Below are 27,663 nucleotides of genomic sequence, written 5' to 3' on the forward strand. Positions count from 1 at the left end.
ATTTTTTTTTTGTCCTTACAGTGGTGTTAGTGGCATGTTTATAAAATCCAGCTGTGGAAATTTAAATGTTTTTATGGTAGCAAGAACAGTCTGTCTTTAATCCCTTATTTGCCTTATGTTGACATTGTTCACGCTGTGACCCTGTTCAGATATATCATTAAAATACAGTACATGTATCTTTATTCTTGTGTATTTGGACGTTGAAGCTGAAATGAAAATCACATTCGAAGAACTGAATATAAAAAATGGAGGTTGTTTCTTTTTCTGTGCCTCACCTCCTTTTCATTCTCTCTTCAGGTCAGAGCGCCAGATGCAGTACACACCACTGGATCTGCTGATACACATGTAAGTCCAAACTATTTAAAAAAAAAAAAAACCCAAAACCCACTCAAACAAAAAAATCCAACCAAACCCACAAACTTAAAATAGGCCTGTTTTCTAAAAACTACTTGCTGCAGGCAGACTCTGGTGCATTGGGTATCTAATCTGTAGGTATTTGTAAATGAACCATTGATTTTCATGCTTAAAAATATTCCTTGAAACTTTCAAACAACCACTAGTGTAGGAAGCTCTGCTGCATGGTATTGCATTCATAACAGATACTTGAACAGGAAGAAGCTGTGCGGACTCTGTATATGTTTATCTCTTATACTGAGGAATAGTTCAAAATACAAGGTGGTTAATAGTAAGAGTCGCTGTATATTATAATGTCTTTTTGTATACAATTGGCTTCTCAAAAATGACATAGTGTGGCCCTAATTTAATCCTTTATTTTTCTTTCTAATAGAATATATTTAAAGCAAAAGATAAGAATAATTACCTACTCTTCCCCCACCACCACCACTGAAGAGACCTTCGCCTGGTCCTGTGGTTGGTACGTTGCTTAAAGGCCTACCTATTTCTGAGCTAAAATGAAAACAGGCAGCAAGGGCCAAACAGAGCGTTAAAACCAGACAATTCATTCTGTGGTTTGGATTTTCTTCAAGATTTCAATTTGAATTTGTATATAAAATGTCAATTACCAGCTGTTAAATTGCTTGTAAGATAATATTTATAAAGTTGTGATAGCAGAAACTTTTCATAAAGAAGTAGGTCCTTTTATTGATTTGCTTTACTTGCTACAATTTGGAAAATTACTCTTAAATCTCTTTTGAATATTTTGTGTTGTTGATGGAACTGGGACTTAAGTACTTTGCCTTCTTATAGTCAATGCAGCGTTGTGTTTAATGGAAGTTTGCTTTCATACGGTGATTTGATTACTCAGCTAGAAGTTTTCAATTTGCTTCCACCATTTGCTTTACCCTTTTCACTGTATTATTTTCCATTTTTTGAAAGAGGAAGGCCTTCAAGTTTTGTATAGCTCTGTTAGGAATTCTGTGAAGCTGCATATAGTTAATAATAATTGCCCACTGGAATATTGTTATAATTGCCTACTGGAGTATTACTAGCAGGCACAAATCAGTTCAGTCCTATTGACTTTATATTGCTCCAGCCACTTTGAAGGTGTGTGGGGTTTTTTTTGTTTTGGGTTTTTTTTTCCCCCGAGACCCTTTCTAAACTGAGGAGATCTTGGTGCCAGAACTCTTGTTATCTTACAGCTGCTTCCATTATGTCACTAGAACATATATGCATGTGGCTGATCCGCAGGTATCCTGTAACATTACTGTGAGAGATTATTTCCTGATGACAGGATAAGCCTTGGGTAGGAGTGTGGTATTTGTTTTGTCTGCATTGCTGTGCTATAGCAATATGCCCACATTTTGCCAAGGTTGTATATTGTTTGTCACACTGAAATACAAGCTGTCTTTCAGACAAGAAAACTGGAATTTATTAACTTTAAAAACACACAGATGCATGAAAAGCTCCTGATAAACCTGTCACAGCAGCTCATGTTGACAAACATAGTGTTATAAACCAGATAACTCCACAGACAATGCTGCGTTAAGTTGTAACTGATAATTTTCCTTTTAATGATGAAGTAGGGAACATTTTTCAAAGAAATATGAGCTATTTTGGTCATACGCTTGGCACAGATCTAAGAGGTGTTTGTGATATTAAACAAGGATTATAAACTGAAGGTATTTCAAACAGTTGTTTTTCACAGTGCTTTTTCATATGTAAAAAATTCTGAATAGGAAGCTAATACCAGAAATAAAACTCTTTACAAAGAAAATTATTCCTAGAGGAAACTCTTCTTGCAGTTGGCATCTGATTTTTTTTTAATAATAAGACAGTTAAGTTGTTCTTGATTGTTGATTGATAATATGATAGTTAAGTTGTTCCTCTTATTTGTCTTGATGTTTTATTAGATTGAGCTTTTTTTTTTTTAAAAACTGTCATTGCAAAAGTGGTAGTTTTAAGCATCACTGTGTAAGAGCATCGGAAATATTTTTAAGATAAAGGCTAAATAGCTTATTTTTTCCTCTTCTGGGGCTTTTTTCTTGTTGTGCTGATTCTTTATGAATTACTGTGTTAAGCTAGGAGTTTCCAGAGAGGTTTCCTATTTTTTCTATCCTTTCCTTCCCATTGCCCGTGTCTTTTGAACGTAATCTTCATGCTGTTCTCTTTCCTCTCTCAATGTTTTAGTGTCTTGTTAACTACCTAAATAGAATCTTAAGAATTCTAATTTCATATTCTCCAGAAATGACTGTTATGTGGAGTCCTTCCTTCATCAGGGTTTCAAGAAGGGAGGAATGGAGGTTAATGGAGGTTAAATTACCTAAAATAGAAAGAATCTAGGAGCTAAATGTGAGGTCTTTTGTTTTATTTAACTAGTAGCTGAAACCCTCAAGAATGCATTTTCTTCTTCAAGCAAAAATACTACACTTAACCTTATTAATAACCCTAAATATAACACTTAACGTATTACAACTGAAATTTAGCACCCATTTTGTTCTTCAGTTACACCTGTTCAACCTTGCACAAACATTCTTCTGGCCAAAATAGGCAGAAAAGCTTTTAGAACTTTTCTTTGTTGTTGGTTTTTTTTTTTCCTGGAAATTGCAACGATCAAAAAGGAGCTGTAGTGCAAAGCATGTATTGCCAAAGGTTTAGAAACTGTGTTGCGTAGTGATAAGGTCTCCAAGCTCTTTCAGCAAGTACTCTTCAGATTTCAGCTGTGTTTGAATGGTGTATTAAAAGCTTTCTCATTAAACCAAGGATGATTTGTTTTTAAAAAAACATAGATTTAATTTTTGTGGTTGTATTAGGTGATGGCAAGTTCAGAGAGAAGTACAGGAAGCGTTTGTTTTGTTTTGTTTAGGTTAAGTCACTTCAGGTAGAAAGTTTCTGGTCTAGGCCACCATAAAGACTAACATTATTTTAATCGGTTTGTAAACAGTTTAATGTTTGTTTTCTTACTGCTTTTGCAGCCTCTAATGGAAAGCAAACTTAAAGCATTCAGTATTGGCAAAATGAGTGCTGCCAAACGGACTCTGAGCAAGAAGGAGCAAGAAGAATTAAAAAAGAAGGTAACGGTATACAATGAAAATTTTACTTTGTATGCAGAGCTGAAATAAGTTTGCTTTTAGATTACAGCCAGCTTTACCACCAAATTTCTCTATTTTGGTAACTGTATCTTTCTAAGAAAGAAAGTGAATTGTATTTTACGTGTTTAATTTGTTCTTGGCATCCGTGGCATTAAGATAGAGAGGCAGGCTTGCTTCTCTTTCCTTCTGTGTGAGCAATCAAGTTCTCTGGCTTCCTGAAATACTGAATTACAACAATCAATGGATTGTTGTATTGCTCAAAATGAAGACAGCCATCACGTTAGGTTATTTTCTGTTCTTTGTTTGCTCTCTATCATTGGATTTCAGTAATTAGAAAGAGTACCTGTTGTCTCTGAAATTGTTTCAATACACATCCTTGTTATTCTGTAAAACATATTTTTGTCTAATGACTTCCTTTGGAATTGATAAAAACGTTAAAATTTGATACTGAATTTTAGGATGCTCAGGAGCGTCCAAATTTTAGGGAGTACGTAGCTTGTAGTTGGTAAGGTGGAAGTTTTGAAAATTTTGGGCTTTGAACTTGACACACACAACTCTTACTGTATGTCAGTGCGATATCTCCTGCTAGGCTGTTGGAAAGTCTAGCCTAAAGAAACGTGGTAGTGCTAAATTTAGTATCTCACTCAATAAAGTCATTGAGTTAACTTCTTTGGGAAGTACATAAAGGTGATCCTGTTGTTCATCTCCTTCAGTCACATGTGTTGATCGTAATGGGTAAGATGGAATACGTACTGTTCCCTGATGCTTAGGTCAACAAAGCTCCGGTCTCATAACGCTGGTCTTTCATATGATCTTTTCTGTTTGGCATCTTTTGAATGATAAATTGCCATGTAAACTCTTGTAAGTGAACAGTCATATTTGAGCATACAGGCCTTACTTGCTTTACATATTATGTGCTGGTTCTTCCCACATTTCTCAGAAATTTGAATTCTGTCTAAAATTGAAACTCATTTAATGCAGTTTGTAGCATGAACTCTAGCACATAAAAAGGAATGTCACATAGCTAATTTAAGAATAGCTGTCTAGTGAAGGTTGTTCTGTGATGATAGTAAATAGATTAACATTTGCTATGTAGGAGGACGAGAAGGCTGCTGCAGAAATTTATGAAGAATTCCTTGCTGCCTTTGAAGGAAGTGATGGTAATAAAGTGAAAACGTTTGTAAGAGGAGGAATCGTTAATGCATCTAAAGGTATAACTAATCTTTTTTTTTTGGGGGGGGGGAATCATTTGACTTTGAGTAAAGATGAAGATTGGCTTTGAATTGCATTTTAAAAGTAATATGTTACATTAGAAGCAGCAAATGAAACTTGATGCTAAAATCTACTTTATGCTTTGACTCACTAGGTAGTGGCATGATTTGTCTTTCAAACTTCAGAGGAAAAAATGCTTTGTTTTAAAATACCTAATCTTTGTTCTTTTTTGTCATATTAAAAGATGTTAAATTACGGAAAGTTTGTATTATCACTTTTTGTTAATGAAATAATATATTGAATTGAATGAACAAGACTAAAGAAGAACAACATTCTAATGAACGGTATTATGCAGCATTAGTTAATACAATTTGGTTTTAATTTGCCTTTAATTTCAGAGGAGCATGAAACAGATGAAAAACGGGGTAAAATCTATAAGCCTTCATCACGATTTTCAGATCAAAAAAATCAACCAAGCCAGCCATCTAATGAGAAGCCTCCATCCCTCTTAATGATAGAAACCAAAAAGCCTGTAAGTTTCTTATTTTAATATTAACCCTATACTTAAGAAGTATTTAGAAGTGCTTAGAAAAAGGTCTGTGTCGTCTTGCAGAGTAGTTTTATCTGCATTTATCACGTATTAAAAGAAGGTGGAATTTTTATTTGCTTAATCCCATAGCACATAACAAGATGATGAAATGCAGAGGTCCAGTAGCCCTGTATTCAGCATGATATACCTAGTACTGCACTTTGATTTGGCTGCTGTATGTTTTTACTGTGTTCCTGCTAATTGAGACAGACTTCTCATGAATACAGATTTAGTGACTGTTGCAAAGCAACAGTATCTCCAATCCTGAGAATTTGTGAACTTTTAGAAGCAATTCTTCTTGCTGCCATCTGTTTTTAGGTTTTTATAACTTAAAAAAAAAAATTGACCTTTGCATTGATCCAAGTTTTTCTTGGTGAGGTTTTTTGAATTTTTTTTTCGTGGTGATGTTTGAGAAGTCCCTTTAGCTCTTTGAGTTGTACCAAATAAGTTGTAGAACTTGCACATTTTTGAAGCTGAACGCCTTGTTTTTATTTAATTTATTTTGACTTCTGCATGGTTTGATACGGGTTTTTTTTGTTAAACTGAGATTTAATCATAAAGAGTAATGGAAATATTATGAACAAACTTAGTCTTCAAGTCAAGTGATAGTTACATAGGATTACTGTTACTGCTGTATATGTGTAATGTGTAATTAATGTCTTGGATGTCTTTAAAAAGTCTTTAATAGAGCTCAATACAATTTTTAAGCTTAAGTGAAACATATGATACTGCCTGTTAGGGTGGGAAATGAGATGTAATGTGATAATTGTGGGTAATCCCATCCTAGCCTCACTCCAGCTTTAAACAAAACTCAAATTTAGGCTAGTGGGGTGATAATGGATGGCAGTTTTGATTTTCATTGTATGTAAAGCTCTACAGTTACAGAAATAAATTGTAGCATTTTTTTATTATGCTGAGCTCTGTTCTGTCGTATGCAAGTGTTTGTACTGTAAGAATATTATTGTTTTTCAAATTTGTCATAAATACTTATCAAGTAATGCAATCAATTTACTCACTTGCCCTGTCCAATGGTGATTGAAGATAATGAGGTAAAAATGATTTTATTTATTTGGCAGACCCTCCCCAAAAACAAAAACAAACAAACAACTTTGCCTGGGGTGAGTAGGAAGTCCAGTTTTTCCAAAGCTGTAGTGTGTAACACAATAAATATTTTGTATGTCTGCCTATTGGAAACGTTTTCATTTAAATTTGGTTATATAAAAGCAATGTTGTTGAAGATAAGAGTTCACATGAGTTAGTTAAGGTACATATATTACAGTAAATAAAATAAATTACAATATCCATATTCGTTGTCATTCAAGAGTGCTTTTCTGAGGATCTTGAACTATTTAGAGTAACTGTTTCTTCAGACCTGTATTATATCCGAAAGGAAGCAAGAGAAGGAAATTCTTTTCACATAGAATGTTTGTCTGTGGATAAAATAATTGAAAAAAAAAATGTAAAATAATTTACATATATACGTACACACATATATCAATTTAGTTAGAGCATGACGGTTTGCTAGGGGTGTAGTCAGCTTCTAAGTTTCTAAATGGAACAAACTGACAAAATAGATCACAGATATTTTAAATTTGTATGTTGTAGAGAGAGTGTTTGATCACACATGCTGCATTGTAATAATGAGAAGTAACAAAGTTTAGTTTAAGCTATCTTTAATTTTGTATTTTCTAGCTTTGTGTTTGATAGCGCTCAGTCTTAATGTTTTCAAGTCTGTTTTTGGTTTGTTGTTTTTTTTTTTCCTCCTGTAGTTTACTTGGTTTGAAAGCTGTGGGTAAAATATGCATGGAAATTATCTAAAATTTTGTTATATACATATAACTTCTATTTTTGTTTCATTTTATCTGCTGAAATGTTGGCTGATATATCTTTAATTTTAGCCTTTGAAGAAAGGAGAGAAGGAAAAGAAAAAGAGTAATTTGGAACTCTTTAAAGAAGAATTAAAGCAGTAAGTTTGACTAGTTTTTACTGTAAATAAAGAAGATGCAAGGTTTTAACCTTGTTTTTGCAGGCAACATTTAGGATCATTCTTGCTAAGCTGTCTCCCAAAGTAGGTTTTTGTTTTGTTTTTTTCCCCAAACGCTTGTGGAGTGGTATAACTTAATTAACAGCGGCAATGATAATTAAACAGAGTATGAACCCATGCTGGTAGATGCTCGGTATAGGTGTCTGTGATTTGTCTGCATAATCAGTTGCCATCTAATTAGTTCTCTGGTGTTCCTTGATACTTCTGCCCTTTCTCATGCTGATGGGTGATAGGAAGTGTTTACCACTATTGCTGAACAGGACTTCTGTTTTGAAATCTAGCATCGACCAGAGGATGTAAAATGATGAAAAAACAAACCAAAAAAAGCCCAGCATGCTGGCTTAAATCTTTGTCTGTTGAAATGAATGGATTTCTTTGCACGTCGGAGATGTTTGATTGTGACCTTCAAAACAGTTTGGTACTGCCTTCCTAAGCAGAAGAATATCCAGAGCAATTAAGCAAAAAAATTACATATAAATGCATAAAGTATTTCAGAGATCCCAGTAAGTGAATGACTGGCTATGTTTCCAAAGCTACCGAAGATGATTTTTGGATCAGTTAGGTGTGAATAGAAGCTTTGATGCTTGGATCAACCAGCTATCTACCAGGATAAAAAATGGAAACCTAGGTTTGTTTCTTTGACAGCTGCTGTCAGTATGTTACCTAAAAGTGGAACTTGGGATGCAATTCTGTTATAAATTAGCAAGTGTGAGCCTGTAAATGAGAACACTTGTTAACATGGTCTCATGCGTTGTTAAAGTTAGTGAAGATACAGAAAGACAAGTAGGTACTGTAATGGATGAGGATGTTCAGGTTTTTGGTCTTGACTTTTCTCTTGATAAGGATGTAGCAAAGAGATTGGTCGCAAATTGAAATGCCTAACAGACTCGGGAAGGATAAGAAGTTTTGTCAGTGTCTCTAAAACTATATCCAGAAGAATTGTAGTATGAGGTTGAGCTTTTGTATTAATGCAGAAATAAGACTTGTAATTAAAGTTTAGAGATGTACTTCAGCTTGCATAATTTTAAAAACAAGCTGAATAATGCTTCAAAAAGCAGATTCTTTCACTTTTGAATGTGTTATACAACAGAAAGAGCAGCACATGTATTGAGTGTAACTGAGTGCCATATATTTGCCCTGATGTTAGAGGTGGAAAACAAAATAATCTGTATGCATTAGAAAACAATAGGTACTACATTATAAATCCATAAATGGCTCTTGTGAGTAGTGTCTGAACTTCACTGCTGTCTGTTCATTAGTTGATGTAAATGAGTTGAATTGACACCTTGTATTCCTGGTACACAATATCTTCATACCAGGATTTAAGGCCAAACTACAAAGAACCAAATAGTTATTTGTGTGAGTACTATCCTCAAAGGTATAAACTGAGACAAGATCCTGTATGTTCTGGAAATAGTCATATGGGGGTTATCTGTCACCCTACAAGGTGACAGCCTACGTGAATAAGGCTTAGAAAAGGTAGGAGGAGAAATAGACACTACGGAGTTGTGTGCATTTTGAGAAGTCATCTGAACAGTCAGTGGATCTCTGGCAGTTGGATGTGGAATTCGGGTCACTTTTTCAGAGCACGGTTCTTATTTCTGGTCTTGTAAACTGCTTCTCAAACCAAGTCAATTTTGTTTGAGGTTAAAGCGCCCTGACAGTATGAATGAGGAAGCATGCAGCTGGAATAATTCTGGTAGATATATTCCAGTTGATTAAACAGAAATTCAAACATATGGGCAATTTGAAATTTTTAACAAGCCCTTTGTTTAATATTAAAAATTCTCATAATTCTAAAGTTATTGAAAATTTTAGAATAAAAACCTCAAAATGATAGTTACTTATGTTAAACTTGTTTTGTAGAATACAAGAGGAGCGTGATGAAAGACATAAAACAAAAGGTAGATTGAGTCGTTTTGAACCACCCCAGTCAGATTCAGATGGCCAGCGTCGTTCAAGTAAGTAGATGTTATTTTTTATGTTCGTTTGGGCTACAAAATTTGTAGACTAAAATACATATTTTTCTTCTATTTGTTCAGTGGATGCTCCTTCAAGAAGAAACAGATCGTCTGGTGGTAATATAGATTCTTTTCTCATTCAATATAAAGTTGTCACTTAAGCATATAGCAAGGATTATAAAACTTCTTTTTTTCTGTGTTTTCCTCCATCATTGTAGTACTGGATGATTATGCACCAGGGTCACATGATGTTGGAGATCCAAGCACAACAAATCTGTATCTTGGAAACATTAACCCTCAAGTAAGTTTGGAGCCAAGGAGTGAAGTGCAGCGTTGGCATGTCTGAGTCCAGCTGAATGTTCTTCCAGTGGCAATTTTCCCTCCTTTTTATTTTAAGCCATATGCATATGTTTAAACCCATATACTAGGTACAATTGGTGACTGTAGAGGCAGTATTCATTTGGATAAATGCTCTGTACATGATGCTGCAAAAGTTAAGGTTTAGGCTATCGGTTACTAGGTGCAAAAATGCTCAGTTAAAATTATTTCTCCGTGGATATCTCTGTGCAAGGTGGATCATATCTCAAAAATTTGAGTGTGCTCAGTTTCAAATGCAATTTTTTAAATTATTTTTGGAGTAGATAGCATTGGGGAGGTATCGATGAAGTGTTGTTTTTCAAGAAACTCAGAAAATCAAAATCTCAACATTTGGACAACAATATGAACGAGTATCTTAAAAATACAGTATCAAGATGCTAATTTTTACCTTTTTTCATGTAGATGAATGAAGAGATGTTATGTCAAGAATTTGGACGCTTTGGACCATTAGCGAGTGTTAAAATTATGTGGCCAAGAACTGATGAAGAAAGAGCAAGAGAAAGAAACTGCGGCTTTGTTGCCTTTATGAACAGGAGAGATGCTGAAAGAGCATTAAAGAATTTAAATGGTAAACAGATTTCTCAGTTCGGAATTGTAATTATCTCTGTAGGAATACTGAGGAGTAACTGTAAGCATATCTTCAAGTTGTTTATCAAACTAGTGAATAGGTACGCTGTAACTCCAGTGGATACCACACTGGCAGTGATTTTTAGTTTATGCTGACTGTTTTACTGGCAGCTGAATGTCATCAAACTATAGCATACACAAGGGTTGGGAATACTGGTGGCTTTTGCTGTGGGTAAAGGTGTGAAATTTCTGACTGTTTTGAAGATCTCTCCTCTGTAAACAGACTATTTTAAGAAGGCATCTATTACTTGTTGTTTACCAACAATAGCTTTTTTAGTGAATAAATTTAACTAGTGTGCAGGGTATTATCAATAATTGGTGATAGATATGTCCTTTTGAATAAAGGCTAAATTCCTAATACTGAAGAGGTAACTGTACTACACCAGGCATGTAATTTTGCATATGGACTATCTTGTCTATCTCTTATTTGGAAAAAAAGGAAAAAAAAGTCTTACGTGATGAAGAAAGCTCTGTTTTGACAGTTCAGGAAGAGCCTGAAAATAAAAAATCAGCATCCTAGACAAAAAGAATAAAAAATGAAAGGTTGCCCTTGCATAGCTTTCTCAAAATGGTCCTTTACTAGGGCCATTAGTAAGTAGGCTTACACTATGTAGGAGTTCTAATTGGTTATTACGTTTGGTTTTGAATAACTTCATTTGCAATTTGTTATTATGAGCAAAACATTTTGAAGAATTGAAGTGCAGAAATAATTTAAATTACTCTGTTCTTTCTGATGTGCTGAATATCAAATTTTAAAAATTTTTTTCCCCAACAAGTCAAGTAATTGTGTGTTGTAGTCTCCTGAAAACATACATTGGGGGAAGATTAATAAAGTATTTCATGTAATAGGCTTTCATTCACACATGGTGTAGTCTGATAGATGTGGTACACTAATCAACAGCGTAAGCAAAAAGTAAACCACGGCAGGCAAACCTAAACGCTGCACTTACATGGAGAAATCTCAGGTGACGCAGAACCAATTTATAACATAATGGTGGGTTTGTTTGGTTTTTTTTTTTACTTTCACTTTTTCAGGCAAGATGATTATGTCGTTTGAAATGAAGCTAGGCTGGGGCAAAGCTGTACCTATACCACCGCATCCAATATACATTCCACCTTCTATGATGGAGCACACCCTCCCGCCTCCTCCGTCAGGACTGCCTTTTAATGCCCAGCCTAGGGAGAGATTGAAGAATCCTAATGCTCCAATGTTACCACCACCAAAAAACAAGGAAGATTTTGAGAAGGTAACTTACAGTACCCTGGGCCATATCTCGTTGTTAAATACTACATCTGTGACAGTATTTCAATGGCTTCATAGATTTGCATTGTTCAGGCTGACTTTGGCGGCCCTTAGTGTACAAACTAACTGGTTCCCTGCTGTAGCCCGAGGGAACCTACTTAATTCCTGAAGCTCTGTTTCATGTCTGTGTTAGGGTACAGTATATTTGGGTCTTGATTTATTTTAGTGCTGCTTTAAATCCGGCTATCATTTTCCCCCTCCAGGCTCCCTGGATTTTTTTCTCCTACGTCCCCCCCTTTTGTTGGCTGCCAAATTGCAGTATCTAAATTGTTTTCTTTAGAGAAAATACTACGTTTTAATTTGGGTAGCGTTATTTTTACACTAGAGTTGATGTATTTTGTGTAGAAGGTAATTAATCTGGACATTGAGTAAGTATTTTATGCTACTTATGGAGTCAGTTTTCAAACTTTTTTTTTTTCTGGAATATTAGCTGATAAAAGGGTAAGTATCTTGTAATCACAAACCAACTTGATTTACATTTGTAAGAATTTGTTGATTCTTTGAATGACACTTAAATGTTAGGGCTGTTTTTTGTAAGACTTGGGAATAAAGTAATACCAACGTGATCCAAGTCAAATAGTTTAGAATCTTTTCATAAACTTAAGAACTCCTTTCTTAATTATGTTCAGCGTAGTACCTATTCAGTGCATCAATGTACATTCTGACAGGAATGTTCTGATACTTTGCAATTAGTGAACCTTTATGGTTCACTGACACAACCATTTGCATTTTGTGTAATTGCTTAGTTATAACTTCACAGCAGTGATTGCCTGCAAAACTTGTGATAGATGTGTAGTATTTTCATTGCATATGTATATTTTTGCTTGTTACTTGTTAACAATACTCACATATTCTATGTTTATTATCTGATGTGACTTCATATACAGACTCTGTCGCAAGCCATAGTCAAAGTGGTTATCCCAACAGAAAGGTACATGTTTTTCTTTATTATTACTGATCTAAATATAGAAAATTTCCCCTTCGGAATTTTAAAGAAAAATGGTGATGTTGAGGAAAAGGTAATGGCTTGACTGAGCAATGGTTCTTTCATGACACTTGAGAGAAATGTGTACGTTTTACAGTCTTACTATCCTTATCTTAATAACTTTTTTCCCAGTGAGGGTAGATTTAAGAAATTATCTTTTGCATTTAATTTGAGCACTAGAAATAGTTGCAGGGTAACTTTGTGAGTGAACACTAGGGTGAAAGAGCTTGTCTCAGAGGTCCTGATATAAACCTTGAGTGCTTCTTAGCTAGGATGCAGCTGTCTCCAGTGTGGTGCTGCGGGGTTTTTTTCCTTTTTTTTTTTTTTTTTTTGACTTGTACAATTTGTAACCAGTTCAGTTAAAAATCATTTTGATTTCTGCCTTTTTTTTTTTTTCTAAATGTGCAACAGTTAATAATTTTGGTTGCTGAAAAAGGTAGTTCTGTATTGCAAGGCTATTTTTACATTTTGGTCCCTGTCAGTGCTTCTACCTTCACACTAGCCTAGGTATACTCTTGCTCAGTTAAGCCAAAGCCTTTTCCCAAACATAGGAACACAACACTGTTTTAAAAGTAAATAAGCACAAAAGATTACCAAATTCTCTTTGACATTGGCCTTGGTGAGCAACACCAGCTGAACTGTCTGCGGCAGCGGGGGACCAGGAAAACATCATGGGATGGATTGGGAAAGTATACAGTTTTTGACCAGACATTGGTACGATCGGCTCCAATAAATGTGGTTTTATTATAACTGAAAAACTTTTTTTTGTTGGCCAACTTAAGCTAAATGACATTTTAAAATAATGCACTTAAAACTATCATCTTTTTTTACTACACTGTTTTAATTGTCACAAAGTCCCTTTTTTCTTTTTTTCGCGTGTGTGTGGGGGGAAGAGAGAGGTTTGTGAAGCTAGTTATAGTAGTATATTAACATATGTGTCAATAGATGCTCAAATGCACTAGTATTTTTGATGAAATTTTAGGACAGTAGAATTTTTATTGGGTAGACACATGAATAATTAGGGTGACGAGGAGTCTTGATTTGAGAAACATATTGAATAGTAGAACAAGTACTTGTAAAATTGTACAGTGCTTACAGAGTAATTAGCTTTCAGAGAAAAATATGTTTCCATTTTATTTACTGTAGCATTTTGAAAGCTCGTAAGATAAAAGCTTGTGTTAATTGAATTGTATTTGAAAATACTTACAATTTTTTTTCCCCGATGACTTTCAAAGGTGCTAATGACAACTGCTAAGACTATTACACAGTGCATCACATCATGCAAAAATTTCAGCTGACTTCAGTGGGATAATATATTAAATTATTCTCCTTTGTTTGAAAATTTTCAATACTGGTTTTTAACATCTCTTACTTCTCAGTATTTACTAAACAGAAAACCTTGAGTATATACAATCAATGTTTTTCTAAGAAATTCACTTTCAATTATCCTGTCTTATATACCAAAATGCATGTAACACCCTCTTTCAGATATGGGATGTTCTGAATCTTTTTTCAGACATCTGAGGTTGTTCCAAAGCAGATGTTCTTGTTCAAGCATAAGCTGCTCTTATTCAACTTTATTGTACTCGATGAAAATAAAATTAGATGAAAACCAAAGGCATGGTTCTGCAGAAAGCCAGAAATGATCACACTGAACTTGCCTTAAAATAAATGAATGGTGTAATAGCTCAGAGGCTTGAAAGCTAATTGTAATTTTTTTTTTCTTATTGATGTTTTCAAATACAGTTCATATAACAAGAACAGGCTTGCTATTCAGACTTTCAGAACACTGCTTTAAATAAAATGGCTACAGAATTATTGAGACTATGTCCTCGCAAACAGACAGGAAAATTGAGCTGTAGGTAGCTGTTTGGTTTTTTGTGTAATATTTGAGGCAAATCTAGATTTAATGCTAGCTGGTATAAAACAGAACATTTGCTAAGTTTGCAGATGGCAGGGGCAGGGTTTTATTACTATGTTTTTAAGTTGGAAATTTTTTTTTATGTAGTGCATTATAGCTGTGGCAGAACTTTGAATACTCATGGTAGAAAATAATCATCTCATTACTAAGTAGTAATAGAAAATTCTGCAGCTTTTCAATGTAACAATTTTTGAATTTTAATAATTACAAAATTGCTAAAAGGAAATCTAATGAGGTACATGTAAAGAACCAATATCCATTTGTTACATCTAAGAAAACAAATTTAAAAATGTAAAAATCTGTATATTTTTTTTTGTTTGCATCACATTCAAAGGACATGTGCTGTGAATCTTTTGATATATGTAGGTAATCTATATTTGAAAATTCAGGATCCTGTTTCCAAAAAAACCCAAAAGGTTGGAAACTGACGATCACCATTCTTTGTAAAGCTTATATGACCGTCTCCTCTTAGCGTGCTTATAAGTGGCTCTGCATTTTCAGATGTGGCTTGAAAAATGTGTGCTTCACATCTGCTTCTTGCCTGTCTCAGGATGTAGTGCTGAATGAAACAAATACAGATTTTTATTTTTTCTTAATTGTGATTTGGTTCCCTTGAGTGTATGAGGGAGGAAACATTGGATGGTATGACATGAAATGATGGACAGTTTTGTTCTATGCCAATAATTGAGTCTTGACCAAAAAGAGTTTATCTAAATTTAATAAAATCATTGCCCTGTTTGGCATCAAGAAGGCTATTTGCTTTTCCTTTCATACTTGAATAGTTTGAAAGCTGAATGCAGTTTCTATTGAATATTCAAAAGTTATGTGTGTTCAATTTTGAGCATAATATTCAGCCACTTTTCCTCTGTAGAACTTTAGCTAACACTTCGGTCTTAGTTCTAGTCGATTTAGATGAGGGCTTAGTTTTTGATAGTTAATTGTACTTTGGTGTTCAGTTGCCCAATTTTATGCATAAGGACTATTAAGCTTCTGCTAAGCAAGAGATGGTTGTAGGCTAAGCCGTGGAAATTCAGGGAAGAGGTTTCCTCTTAAATTCTTACTCCACCACTCGTAGGCATGTTTCTATTTTAGAATGCCCGTGTCTATGATGCAAGGCTATAATATGTTCCATGTTACCTTATCTTTTATACAGTTTTCTTAACAATACAGCAAAATAATCTCCTGCACAGTTGTAGTATCTTAGGTGGAGTGTAGTTTTACATAGTGTTAGGTCTGAATCAATTTTTCTTTAACTGTGTTGTTGTTGTAGGAATTTGCTCGCTTTGATACATCGAATGATAGAGTTTGTGGTACGGGAAGGGCCTATGTTTGAAGCCATGATCATGAACCGAGAAATCAACAATCCAATGTTCAGGTGCTTATTACATTGCTTCAATTTGAAATAGCGCTAACTATTTTCACTGTTGCTAATATTTTGCATTTCTGAAATACTAATAAGAGTTGGGTTTACTATGTCTATCTTTATGTGCAGATTTAAATTTTACAAAATGTACAAATGCTTATGCTATCTTTTTAAGAAAGAAGAATGCACTTTTATTCCAGTTGTTACTAATGTGTACATATAAATAAATAAAATACTATATACACACTATAAAATACATTTGTAAGTATCTAAAATACATATGTAATAAATAAAATTACGTTTAACGCCTACTTTTCTGAAGGATTCAAAGTCATCAGTGGAAGCAGTAGCATACATATAAAAAAAAAAAAAAAAGAAAAAAATCCCCCCCAAACCAGACAAACTCAATGTAAAGTCCATTCTTCCTGGAGCCTAATTGCTAACCTTTAGCAAGAGCTGGGCGTCATTTTTCTTTGACGTCAGTGCAAATAGGATTAAACTTCAGCTGACATGGTGAAGTTGTCAGAATTTCCAGCTCATGTTGTTACTGGAATAAAAAAAGGATCAATTTCCAAATTTCTTGTGCAGTTGCTCCCGTAGTGACTCTTTGCACTGATGATTCTTCTGCTTTACTGTGGGGCTGCACAGTTGTTCTTTCTGACCCTGTTTGTTCTGCTTGAAACTTCTGAGAAATGCTGTGCCTTTGTGGAATTCTGCACTCCGCTTTGCAGATTGCAGATGTATGTGTGTGGAGCGGTCGTGCTTGTTCTGCACGGCTGTGCTGTAGGTGTACGTGATTTTAGCTATCTTGAGTTCACTCGGTAGCTGAGGTGGGATTCTGAACAGGATATGGTTTGTTTTTTTTATTACTGCTTTTGAATTTGCTTCAGTTAAATAATTTGTAATATGTTTTGTGTCTTTTCTTTGCTCTCTGGTTTAGGTTTTTATTTGAAAACCAGACTCCAGCCCATGTATATTATAGATGGAAGCTTTACTCAATTCTTCAGGCAAGTAGAATTTTAGTGACAATTCATAACTTCAAGCATAATGAAATAAAAGAACACCAAAATAAAAACACTTTTGTTTTTTTGTAGGGAGATGCTCCAACCAAGTGGAGGACAGAAGATTTCCGTATGTTCAAAAATGGATCATTTTGGAGGCCACCACCGTTGAATCCATACTTGCATGGGATGTCAGAAGAGCAAGAAACGGAAGCGTTTGTGGAGGAACCAAACAAGAAGGGTGCACTTAAGGAAGAGTATGAACTTCCATCAATTTATAGTGCTGTCTTAACTGCTCATCTGCTTGGTTTTTTCCTGTTGTGTTTTTGTAGTTATAATACGTCATCCCTGCAATGTTACCATGCTTGTCATCATGTTACTTAGAAACTCTCTTAACCTCAGTGCTTTTCAGTTAGACTTTTTTGATGATACTTGTTGCTAAATACGTTCTGGATTTGGTTAGCTTTGTCGTCATTGAACAATGAGTCCTTTCAATCCAATTGTTATTAACCCATTATTTGAAGGGGATTGGGAAGACGAGAGGTTTTCCCCATTTTCTGTTCCTATCTGTTGGTGGGGGTATATAGCACCTTTCTCAACATTGTTACGATCTCAGGAACTAAACAGTGGTTATAATCTTAAACTTATTGATGGCGTTCATCAGAAATTAAAATTGGGAGCAGCTGGTAATAAGCAGGAATAGACAGATCATCAGAGTTCTTTGCTGTGAATTTTAAGTGTGGTGGGGCTGGCTATCGCAGTGGAAGTATATACATGATTTTCTTAATTTTGCTATTATTGTTCCAACTGTGTTCTTAGCATGTGGAATTTCTTATTGTTTTATTCTTTTCATCATAGTTATGATACCAGTCATGGTTCTGGAAGTTTTAATGCATAATTTGTTTCTTATATCTTCTTTTTGAAAGGCTCAAAAAGATACTCTTTTGAGAGTGTTCTGTATATATGGAGGTCAGGGAAAACCTGAAATAATTGCTTCTTAATAGCTTTCTGAAACTAATGCTTCTTATTCCATAGCAGAAATTACTTGCATGCTTTAGATTTATCCATTTTGATTTAGACTTAAACTAAATCCGGAAAGATAATTGCTTTATTAGAGATACTGATCTGCTGCATTAGGTATTTCTCCATTATTTTTCCTTGATTTCTCTGTGTAGTCAAGACTTGAGTGGGAATCTTTTGCACTTTATTTATGTAACGTGGATGCATATGTTCACGAGTCACTGAAAAAACTCGGGCAACAGAATATAGAAATATTGAAAATTGCTTTTGTCCTAAAGATGAAAAAATCAAAAACATCATTAAATGGAAATTCCCAAAAGTACTGTTAATTTTATATTGACAGTATTAAAATTCCTGATATTTCAGACAGAGGGACAAATTAGAGGAAATTCTGCGTGGATTAACACCTCGGAAGAATGATATTGGTGATGCAATGGTTTTCTGTCTAAATAATGCAGAAGCTGCTGAAGAAATTGTAGACTGCATTACAGAATCATTGTCCATTCTGAAGACTCCTCTTCCTAAGAAGGTGTGGAGATTTTGTATAATCTTGTTTTTTGGGTGAAGAGCTCACTTAACAGCATGTGCATATAATTTACAAGCATTATTTCATAAGTTTCAAATAGCATTGAGGTTTGTATTAAAACGTGGGCTTGAATTTAAGTATGGGTTTTTTTTCCTGTGGGATTTTGTTATACACTTTTATTCTTTTTGAACTTGCTTGTAAATAATGTTCTGCCTTACTGTGAAGTTGAAAACAGCAGAATAGTCTGTTCAAACAAGGAAACAAAAATGGAATGCCATGATCTGTCCTTTGTAATACTATGTAGTATCATGTTACAGTGGGTAGTACCCTGTAGTGTAACAGGGGGCTAATCGCGTCTTAGCATGTTTATTAACAATATGGCTGTGTTACGCTTAGTTCTAATTTGATACTTCTAGATATTTTAAATTATCCTGAAAATATATGCATTTTTCCAGAAAGAATACTTAATTTGAACATTCTTTATTGTAGATTGCAAGATTATATCTAGTGTCAGATGTGTTATACAACTCTTCAGCTAAAGTTGCCAATGCTTCCTACTATAGAAAATTGTAAGTATAATATTTTAGGTGATTGATGATTAAAAAAAAGAATACCCGTATATTCAGTTTTGCACATCTCTGGATAAATGTGGTTGTAGAGAAATTCACACTTCTATGAGGATACTGTTACAACACTGGTGGTACTTATATCTCTCTGCATGAAAACGTAAATGATGTAGTGTTATGTAAAAAGATGTAGCGTGTTAGTGCATAGGATTGCTTTGTAATGCAAAAAGAAGCGTATATGCCCTATGTAAGGGACCGCTGACATGGAACCTCACAGAGGTGAGAGTAATTCATGTGCCTCTTTACAGAAAGAGAGCCTGTAGATAATATTCAAGATATGGTATAGCAAATAATCCATGTGAAGAAGTCAATTTTTGAAATAGATTTTTTTTTTTTTTCAATTAAAAGGTTGTTTTTTAATTCTCCATGAGATTTGGAGAACTTGTAAGGGGGTTACATACTTTGTTTCTAAGGTGCTGAGCAGAATTTAGGAAAAATCTCCAAAGGAGAGTACCTTTGTCTTATTTAGATATTTGATTGTGCCTACTTCCTGGAGTGTGTCTAATGTTATGGTAGCATGGTGGGGAATATTCAGCATGTTACAAAACTCTAGCGATTGCAAATGATGTTTCTTGTTGCAGTGTCTTTGCTGTGCTGGTTTATTTTTTGCATGTCGAGAGGAGCTCAAGGGAAGCAAGGCAGCTGTTACTCACTGTGCTTTCATTGAGGGCCTCATTGAGTAAATTAGAATAGAAACATAACTAAGAATTTTTTAAAAATACAAGTTGAATTTTGAGACAATTCTTTTGTCGTATATAAGGTTGTAAGACTCCTTTTATCCTCCTCCAATCTTTCCAGGCTGTATAAAGAGACTGCAGCAGATGTGAAGATGTCCCTTCACAGTTCTGTTGTTGTCTAAGGTGATTTAACATATGTAATCATATTTATTTTATAGTTCAGTTCATGGCTACTATAGGGATCAGAACCTTGTGCTTTTGAGTCCTGTGTTCCAGGTATTCTCGTGAATTATGTATGTCCAGGAAACATGTATTACAAAGTTTAACTAAAGAAATGTATATGTTTAATTCTAGTTTTGAAACAAAATTATGTCAGATATTCTCTGATCTCAATGCTACTTACCGTACAATACAAGGCCATTTACAGTCTGAAAATTTCAAGGTATGTATTTCATTGTTATTTACATGACATAGAAGTCAAATAAACAGATGTTCCTGCACAAGAGATTGCATACTGTGATAGGTTGCTTAGACCTCAAGCTTCCTAATTAAGCCTTTAAAAAAAAAAAAAAAAAAGCCAATAAAAAACTAAAATTAAGTTTTCTCTCTTGCAAAGATAGTCTTGAAATTAAGGAAGAAAACTAGCATCTAACAGCTGAAGTGCACCCATAGATGTATAGCTGTGGAGTTGAGAGGATATCTGTCTAGTACTTGAATTGCAAACAAGGCCTTCTAGCTTTCTGATTATTTTTGGACCCCCTGTATTTCAGTTTCAAAAATAAATTCGGGCTGCTCAGTGTGGAAAGAAACTGCTGGATATAACAGCATAAAGTTACTTTTTAACATTTTTGTGATGGTTACGCTTTATTTTTTGAGGTCTGATAAGCAGTCTGACCATGGGTAGTTGAGAGTGATTTTTTGAGATAAAGTGCTTCTGCTTCTCACCATTCTTGTGCTCAGCCTAGCTTTTCCTTCTCCTATTTTAAAGATGCCTCTACAGGGTTTTTTTTGGTTGTGTTTTTTTTTTTTTTTTAAATCAGAAGCTTTAAATACAAAGCTTACAGTGTAGTTAGTTTTTCTGTATTAAGGTCTTTATCCTGGTTGTCCTACCTTCTCTGCTCCCAATTGCTCTGGATTGAGAATCAATTTTAGTTATCTGCTATTTTAAAACTGTTTATTAAATTATATGGTAAAGACAGACAGTAGATTTTTTTTTTAATATCTACATCTCCAGCTACATTTAATGTGTCAAGCTTGAGCTGAAGCCCATCGTTTCAAATATACTTCACTTCTACAAAAAAAAATTAAAGTAGGAACATAATTTCAGTTCAATAATATGAATAAGTGTTATTCATATTATTCAGTGTTATTTTTAGTTATTTTATTTTACAAAGGGAAAGATATTTTCTGTTACATTTAGTAGAGGTGCCTGCTTCTGGGCAGAGTGAAATTTACTATTGGGATAGGAAGTGTGAACAGCTGAAATTGATAATGTGACAGGAATTTAAGGGGAAAATGAAGCCCAAGTGAGATTTTTAAAAAAAGTAGTTCCTATATACATATTTTTGTAAAATTACTAGTCTTCCCCAGCATGGTATCGTTGTAATATACTCCAGTATGGAACTACTTAGGAGTAGCTGTCTACAGTAGTAGTTCTCTGTGGTGTATTTCCAATCACTTAAAATTTCTTAACAAGGGTTTATTAGCATTTTTTTTCTTATTGCTTCTAGCAACGGGTAATGACATGCTTCCGAGCCTGGGAAGACTGGGCGATCTATCCAGAACCATTTCTGATCAAACTACAGAATATTTTCTTGGGGCTTGTAAATATAATGGAAGATAAAGAAACAGAGGTAAGTGACCTTGGTAGTGATGCTAGCAGATGGTGAGGAAAAATGTGTAAATATAAAATAGGGCTGGCAAGGATTATTTTGATATCTCTGTTAGGGTGAATAAACCTTTTTCCTTTGAATCCTTGCTCTTAAGTACAGGTGTAACAGGTATTTTCAGATGCAGATACTGTTTAATCTGTTTATGCATTTGTTGCTTGCAGGATAGGTGCTGTAGTAGAGTTATATTGTGAAACCATTTCAGAGCAAAGACTAGTGCGGAATGACAGGTATTTCCTTTGCGTTGGAAATACTCTGTAGTATCTGTCTGTGAATTTTGAGTTAGAATTTCAGGCATTAGTTTTAATCTCTGAGAGTTCTAAATAGCTAGGCATCTGGCCACCTGAATCATCCACTTTCTTCTTGTGTGAGTGTCACAATTGGATGTAATAGAGCCCTCTGAGCTTTCTTAGTTTGAGAGGAAGGTTGCAATAGATCATTCACACTGGTGATACTCTACTTTGATCTTTGCTGTGTTGTATTAGAGCAGTAAGTTGCTAACTTTCTAGTTAAGCCTACAGCATTTATATCTCTTTTTTTTTTTCTGATAGAGGTTATTTTAAACAGGATATGTAGCGAGTTTTAGTTATTGCATAGTGACATGTATAAATTATTATTCAATATTTTGAAGCTCTATGCTTAACATTTCTAGAATACCACTAGCACTGAGTGAATGTGTACTGATCTGTTCACAGTTACGTATAAATATCATTTAAGAGAATCAAGACAGTGGACGCTAATAAATGGATATATGTTTAGGATAAGTTCATTTTGTGACTCTGTGGAAACACGCCTTTCGGAACAGTGGGAGGGAGACCTAGAGTGTAATTGGAAGGTTAGCTTATTTCCCTTAGCACTAGAGCAAGGTGAACGTGCATGTATGAAGGACAGTGCCTGTACCTAACAAGTTAGAGTATGCAGGTGTATTTATCATTTATGTGTGTTCCTACTAAATAGCTGATTTCTGTCAGTTGTTCAGATTACTGGTTCTCAGGGAATCTTTCATATATAGTAAGTATAATTTATCTGACTGTAATTGGTTCATTTCGAGCTAAACCTCAGCTTAATATCTCTTCTTTTGAATATAGAAATACATTTAATATAGAAATATATATTGCAAAGCTTCCAGTACATTGTGGACGAATTCCAAGTTCTTGCTTATAATTTTTTATAGGAGGATATTGTCATATTTTTCTTCTGCAATAAGCAACTTGGTAGCAAAAATTGTTAAAATTGAGGTTTTTTGGGTTTTAGGTATTTTTAAAGCTACTCCTTTAAAAAGAAATGAATCAATAATTGGAGAAGTAAAGAAAAGCAATGTAGATTTGTTCTTGAAATGATTAATTATTATTTGCTTTTAGGAAGTACCAGATGATCTTGATGGTGCTCCCATTGAGGAAGAGCTTGATGGTGCTCCACTAGAAGATGTGGATGGAATTCCTATTGATGCTGCTCCTATTGACGATCTGGATGGAGTCCCAATTAAATCCCTGGATGATGATCTTGATGGAGTTCCTTGTACGAAATGTTTCAACTTTGCTTTCAATTTGAATCTTCAATTTTTGATGATCTTTTTTTTGCCCGAGTAGTTTTTACAAGTACAGCCAAGAATTAACATGGCGTGTAGCTTTGTAAAATGTTGAATTGATTAATTTCAATTTGTTCTAGGAAGAATTAGTTTAAAAACTGCTTTTAGATTGTACTTGCTTCAGAGACACAGTAGGTGTCTTCTGATGTTATGCGCATCAGGTTCCAAACCCTAACTTCTTTTCTTTGCAAATAATAAAACAGTATAATATGCTTCAGTATTTAAATCTGATTGTTACATTAGAATTTTTCCATTTGAACTTTTGAAGAGCTTTGGAAATGATTTTTCTGTGTCTCTTTCTCCAACAGTGGATACGGCTGAAGACTCAAAAAAGAATGAGCCTATATTTAAAGTTGCCCCTTCGAAGTGGGAAGCAGTGGATGAATCGGAACTGGAAGCTCAAGGTTAGTTTTCAAAGTATATATTAAACTAAAACACTTCCCCTAAGTAAACTGAAAGCTTAATGTCACTTACCTATTTCATGACTATTTTCAACTGATCTGTTTAAAAGTGCTAGTATAATTTCTGTAGTAATACAGTAGGATTTTCAATTGTAACTTCTTTTTTTGGTTATAACCTCAGTGAAGAAAATAGTGTATTCTGTTTTGGTTATTGAAGTAGAATAACACACCAACCTTTAAAAATAATTTCCAGTTCATTAAGAATAAATATTGAAAGAAATCTGGGTATGTGGTTGGCAGTCTTTCTAAATATTTGTTTGGAAGATAAGATTTTTATAAACTGACAAATACTTGGCTGCTTTCGAAGGATTCACTGAAACATGATATGCAAGGTAAGTGAATAGCTCTGTAAATAGTAAATATTCTGATAACATGCAGGTTTGAGTACTTCTATGAAATAGAAAGTCTGTATTAAGTGTTAGATGCTGGTAAATTTTATCACATTGTAATTTTTGTTATATCTACAAATACTAATTTTCAGATTAAGTGATAGCTTTTTGTTGTTAAAATTATCTTACTGTCTCTTCTAGCTGTTACTACTTCTAAGTGGGAGCTTTTTGACCAACACGAAGAATCTGAGGAGGAGGAAATTCAAAAGTAAATACTTTTTAATTCTGATGAAAACATATTAATTTTCTGCCTCTAAGGTTGAGTGTCTCTGGGACTCCCTGTAAGATATATATGTATTATAAGAGCAGAACAAAAATGAAATTTTGGAAGTAGGAGAATAAGAAAATTGAGAAAAATCAGGATTTTAGTGCAGCATGCTTTCAGTCCCCGTAATTTTTTCTAACACACTAAATTACACCTTTTGATAGAATTGTTAAGCATAATCTTTAAATTGATGCTGATTTGATAACGTAATGTCAGATGGTAAGAACTAAGGTAGTAGTATTTTACAGTTTGGAAATCTTGGTGTCAGGTATGTATGAATGTATCTAAACCTCTGCCTTTTGCTTTTGAGACAAACACAGTGAATAATGTTCTGATGTATATGTTTCTTTGCATGCTAATAGACTCCATGCCATCTGTTGTTTTTGAGCAGTCTTTTACTTTGTTCTGTAGGCAATTGAGGGCATCTATTAGTAATGCTTTAAATAATCTTACTGCGTTGCATGTAGTCCTCCAGCACTCTAGTGGCCAGTCTGGGAATATAATTTTGAATATCTGCCATGTCTCAGGCTTGTCTCCAAAAAGCAAAAGTGTAGTAAATTTTGTTCTTTTATAAAACATCTGAAAAGTACGATTACAGCACTTAAAGAGATTTTTATTGAGGTAGTGGACTTGTTTTGTAGCTGAGTTAGATAGGGATTTGGTGACTGTAAATGTCAAGAATTCTTCTGCACTCTGTTTATGTGACAAGGGTAAATTATCTGAGTAATAAAAACTAATGATTTAATTAAATGAAAATATTAAGATATCTATCTCACAGATGGAGACTGTTTTGTGGATGCAGACTTTTACATAACACAATCTTACTTACAGATTTCTAAACTAGTAACTAATCATAGAAACTAAGTAGGAGAGATGGTAAATTTTGTAACAGATCATTGTCTTACAGAATTAACTGATATATATATTTATTTATGTTTTCTGTAAAGTCAAGAAGAAGAAAGTGAAGATGAGGAAGACACTCAGAGTTCTAAGTCAGAAGAGCAACACTTGTATTCCAATCCTATTAAAGAAGAAATGCCTGAATCCAAGTCATCAGTCAAATATTCAGAAATGAGCGAAGAAAAGCGTGCCAAACTCCGAGAGATAGAGGTCAGCATGTGGTGTTTTGTGCCACCCTTCTGTACCTTTCCAATCTTCCCCCCCGAGTTACTTTTACTAAAATAATTATAGTCCTATTATATAGTGGTTTTTTTAGTCCAGTGTGTTTTTATAAAGGTATGTTTGTTTACAGCCTTGCCTTGCCTTGTTTTGCCTTTCAAAATAATGCAGGAAAAAATGAAAAATTGAGTCAGGGGATATTGCGTGTTGAGAATACTCTTCTTTTTCAGTGCCCTTTTTCAGCACCACTGGTAGCCTTAGATTGCTTGGATTTCTCTACGCTTTCCTCTACTCGGCAAGCGGGAGTGACTTTTGGATGTGGCCTTAAGTCCTATGACTTTCTTGTTCTCTCTGTCTCTTGCCTTGAAGTGGCAGTATTTCATTGAGTTTAAAAGTTGCTCTTTTCACTGTGTCAGCCATCGAAGAAGTAGATGCAACTAAACCAGGTGGTGCTGGAAATGGGGCATTTTAATTGAAGACCTACATGCAGTTTATAAGGCTCACTCGTTCTTTTATCCTTTCTCCAAGCATGGGTGTTAGTATAGCTGTTAAGGTTGAGCACAGATTCTTAGGTCTTCATGCTGGCTTCTGAGCTTGTGGTTGACTGAGAAGGTAATTAGAACTTGAATTTAGCATGAGCTTTGTCTAGCAGTGAAGCTTTTCTGTCATACAGTGCCATGCAAAAACAGGTTTAAAATTGCATGCAACTTTCCAGCTTGTATTCAGTATTAAAACCCATGATACATTGAATACTGAAATTCTTGTACTAAGAAGCTGCTAAACTACTTGTTGCAGTTGTAGCATCTCCAAGTGACAGATTATAATTTGGGTAATATTTTGAAGGTGGAATTGTGGCTGCCTACCTATTTATGCTGTAATGTACTACTTAGCTAAAATCAGATGTTAGCAAAGCCCCATAATACTCTTTTAAGATGTACAAGCAATAATATTTTAACATGTCACAACTGTTGTTTCTTCCAAATATGTTTTGGTTTAATAATTCAGATTATTAAGATTAATGGACTGTAACTAAGCACTTGGAAACCTCTTGCTTTGCATAGCAGTTTGAAAGTGCATGATGCATAGCCATTTGAAGTGAGTAAATTCTGAATTTGAGAAAAGCTGAATGGGATTTATGTCTGACTTGACTCATGGTGGCAGTAGTTCTGTAGAAAATACATGATGTTAGACTAACGAAAGTACAAGTGAAACAACTAGTTTTCATTTTGCTGTAATAATGGTTGTAGCGGTTATGGAAAGGGCTCCTTTCAGATTGAGTATCTGTTTTGTAGATGTTATCCTGGCAGTTGTGGAAGCAGATTAGGAAATTATTTACTTTAACCATTGTTACTTTCACACTGCACAAGTGTAAGTTCTTTCATCAATGTATCCCATCTGTAACAGCTTTAGGTGGTAAATATTTGAGGTTTTCAAGTGCATGTTGCCATCTTTATTGTTTGTGGTAAGTAAATTACCATCTCAGTTTCAGACTGTTGGAATTGCCAGAAAAGGATTGTAATTTTTTTCATTTTCAGAACATTTCAGACACTATGTAGAAGTACTTAAATTTTGAAATTTCTCCTCAAGTTTGTCATTGACAGGAAAGTACTCCCTGTACTACTTCAAAGCATTCACGCTCAAAGTTTCTTCTTAGTATGTACTCAGTCCCTGCCAAAGAACATGTCCATTATTAAATTTGAGGGGAGGAACTGAGTGGAAAAAACCCCCAAACAATTACCAGCTTTAACAATTATGCCATCTAATATACACTGTTAAAAATGTCGTGTAAAATCTTTGGCAAAAAAAGTGGCAAAGTCTGATTCTCTAGCAGTTTACACAGTGACTACCAGGGAAGCTGAAATACTTTTTTTTTTAATGCATTTTTTTGAAATTCCTGAATACAAACAACAATTCTTTCTCTTGGCACAGTTAGTAAATTAAGTTTGTCAGCTGGGAGGGGAAGTGCAGTAAGAAACAAACTTTGGCCACAGCCATCAGAGAAGGCAAGTTATTAACCCTTTGTTTGCCTTCCCCCATACCCCTGTTAACCTTGCTGAAGTGTGAATTCTTTCCAGAACTTAGCAAGAGCAGAGACTTTTTTGTAACACCAAAGAACAGTGATTTCTTTACTGTTTTTTTTTAAGTGTGGGAAGATTGGCACTTTGCTTTACATTATAACTCAAATTTCAGAATGGTCTTTACGGTGCTGTGCATGTGTGTCTCTCTCTTTC

The 27,663-nt window shown here is 34.5% G+C and overlaps 1 protein-coding gene across 1 annotated transcript in view; it reads left to right on the top strand.

Moving 5' to 3' along the window:
- Nucleotides 1-204: 204 nt before the first annotated feature.
- The window catches only part of U2SURP (U2 snRNP-associated SURP domain containing), a 38,792-nt gene continuing 11,333 nt past the window's right edge, over nucleotides 205-27,663 (top strand). The window contains exons 1-22 of the mRNA XM_009325096.1: nucleotides 205-345; nucleotides 3,372-3,470; nucleotides 4,585-4,699; nucleotides 5,099-5,232; nucleotides 7,188-7,255; nucleotides 9,200-9,294; nucleotides 9,376-9,408; nucleotides 9,513-9,595; nucleotides 10,075-10,240; nucleotides 11,335-11,546; nucleotides 12,490-12,533; nucleotides 15,779-15,883; nucleotides 16,812-16,878; nucleotides 16,966-17,129; nucleotides 18,259-18,421; nucleotides 18,908-18,987; nucleotides 20,076-20,163; nucleotides 21,452-21,574; nucleotides 22,972-23,128; nucleotides 23,507-23,602; nucleotides 24,190-24,256; nucleotides 25,261-25,423. Of these exons, the coding sequence (XP_009323371.1) occupies nucleotides 3,378-3,470; nucleotides 4,585-4,699; nucleotides 5,099-5,232; nucleotides 7,188-7,255; nucleotides 9,200-9,294; nucleotides 9,376-9,408; nucleotides 9,513-9,595; nucleotides 10,075-10,240; nucleotides 11,335-11,546; nucleotides 12,490-12,533; nucleotides 15,779-15,883; nucleotides 16,812-16,878; nucleotides 16,966-17,129; nucleotides 18,259-18,421; nucleotides 18,908-18,987; nucleotides 20,076-20,163; nucleotides 21,452-21,574; nucleotides 22,972-23,128; nucleotides 23,507-23,602; nucleotides 24,190-24,256; nucleotides 25,261-25,423 (2,316 nt within the window). The 5' untranslated portion in view covers nucleotides 205-345; nucleotides 3,372-3,377. The remainder of the gene's footprint in view (nucleotides 346-3,371; nucleotides 3,471-4,584; nucleotides 4,700-5,098; nucleotides 5,233-7,187; nucleotides 7,256-9,199; nucleotides 9,295-9,375; nucleotides 9,409-9,512; nucleotides 9,596-10,074; nucleotides 10,241-11,334; nucleotides 11,547-12,489; nucleotides 12,534-15,778; nucleotides 15,884-16,811; nucleotides 16,879-16,965; nucleotides 17,130-18,258; nucleotides 18,422-18,907; nucleotides 18,988-20,075; nucleotides 20,164-21,451; nucleotides 21,575-22,971; nucleotides 23,129-23,506; nucleotides 23,603-24,189; nucleotides 24,257-25,260; nucleotides 25,424-27,663) is intronic.

Source organism: Pygoscelis adeliae, unplaced genomic scaffold (genome assembly GCF_000699105.1).
Source record: "Pygoscelis adeliae isolate BGI_AS28 unplaced genomic scaffold, ASM69910v1 Scaffold155, whole genome shotgun sequence".
NCBI classification, from domain to species: Eukaryota; Metazoa; Chordata; class Aves; order Sphenisciformes; family Spheniscidae; genus Pygoscelis; species Pygoscelis adeliae.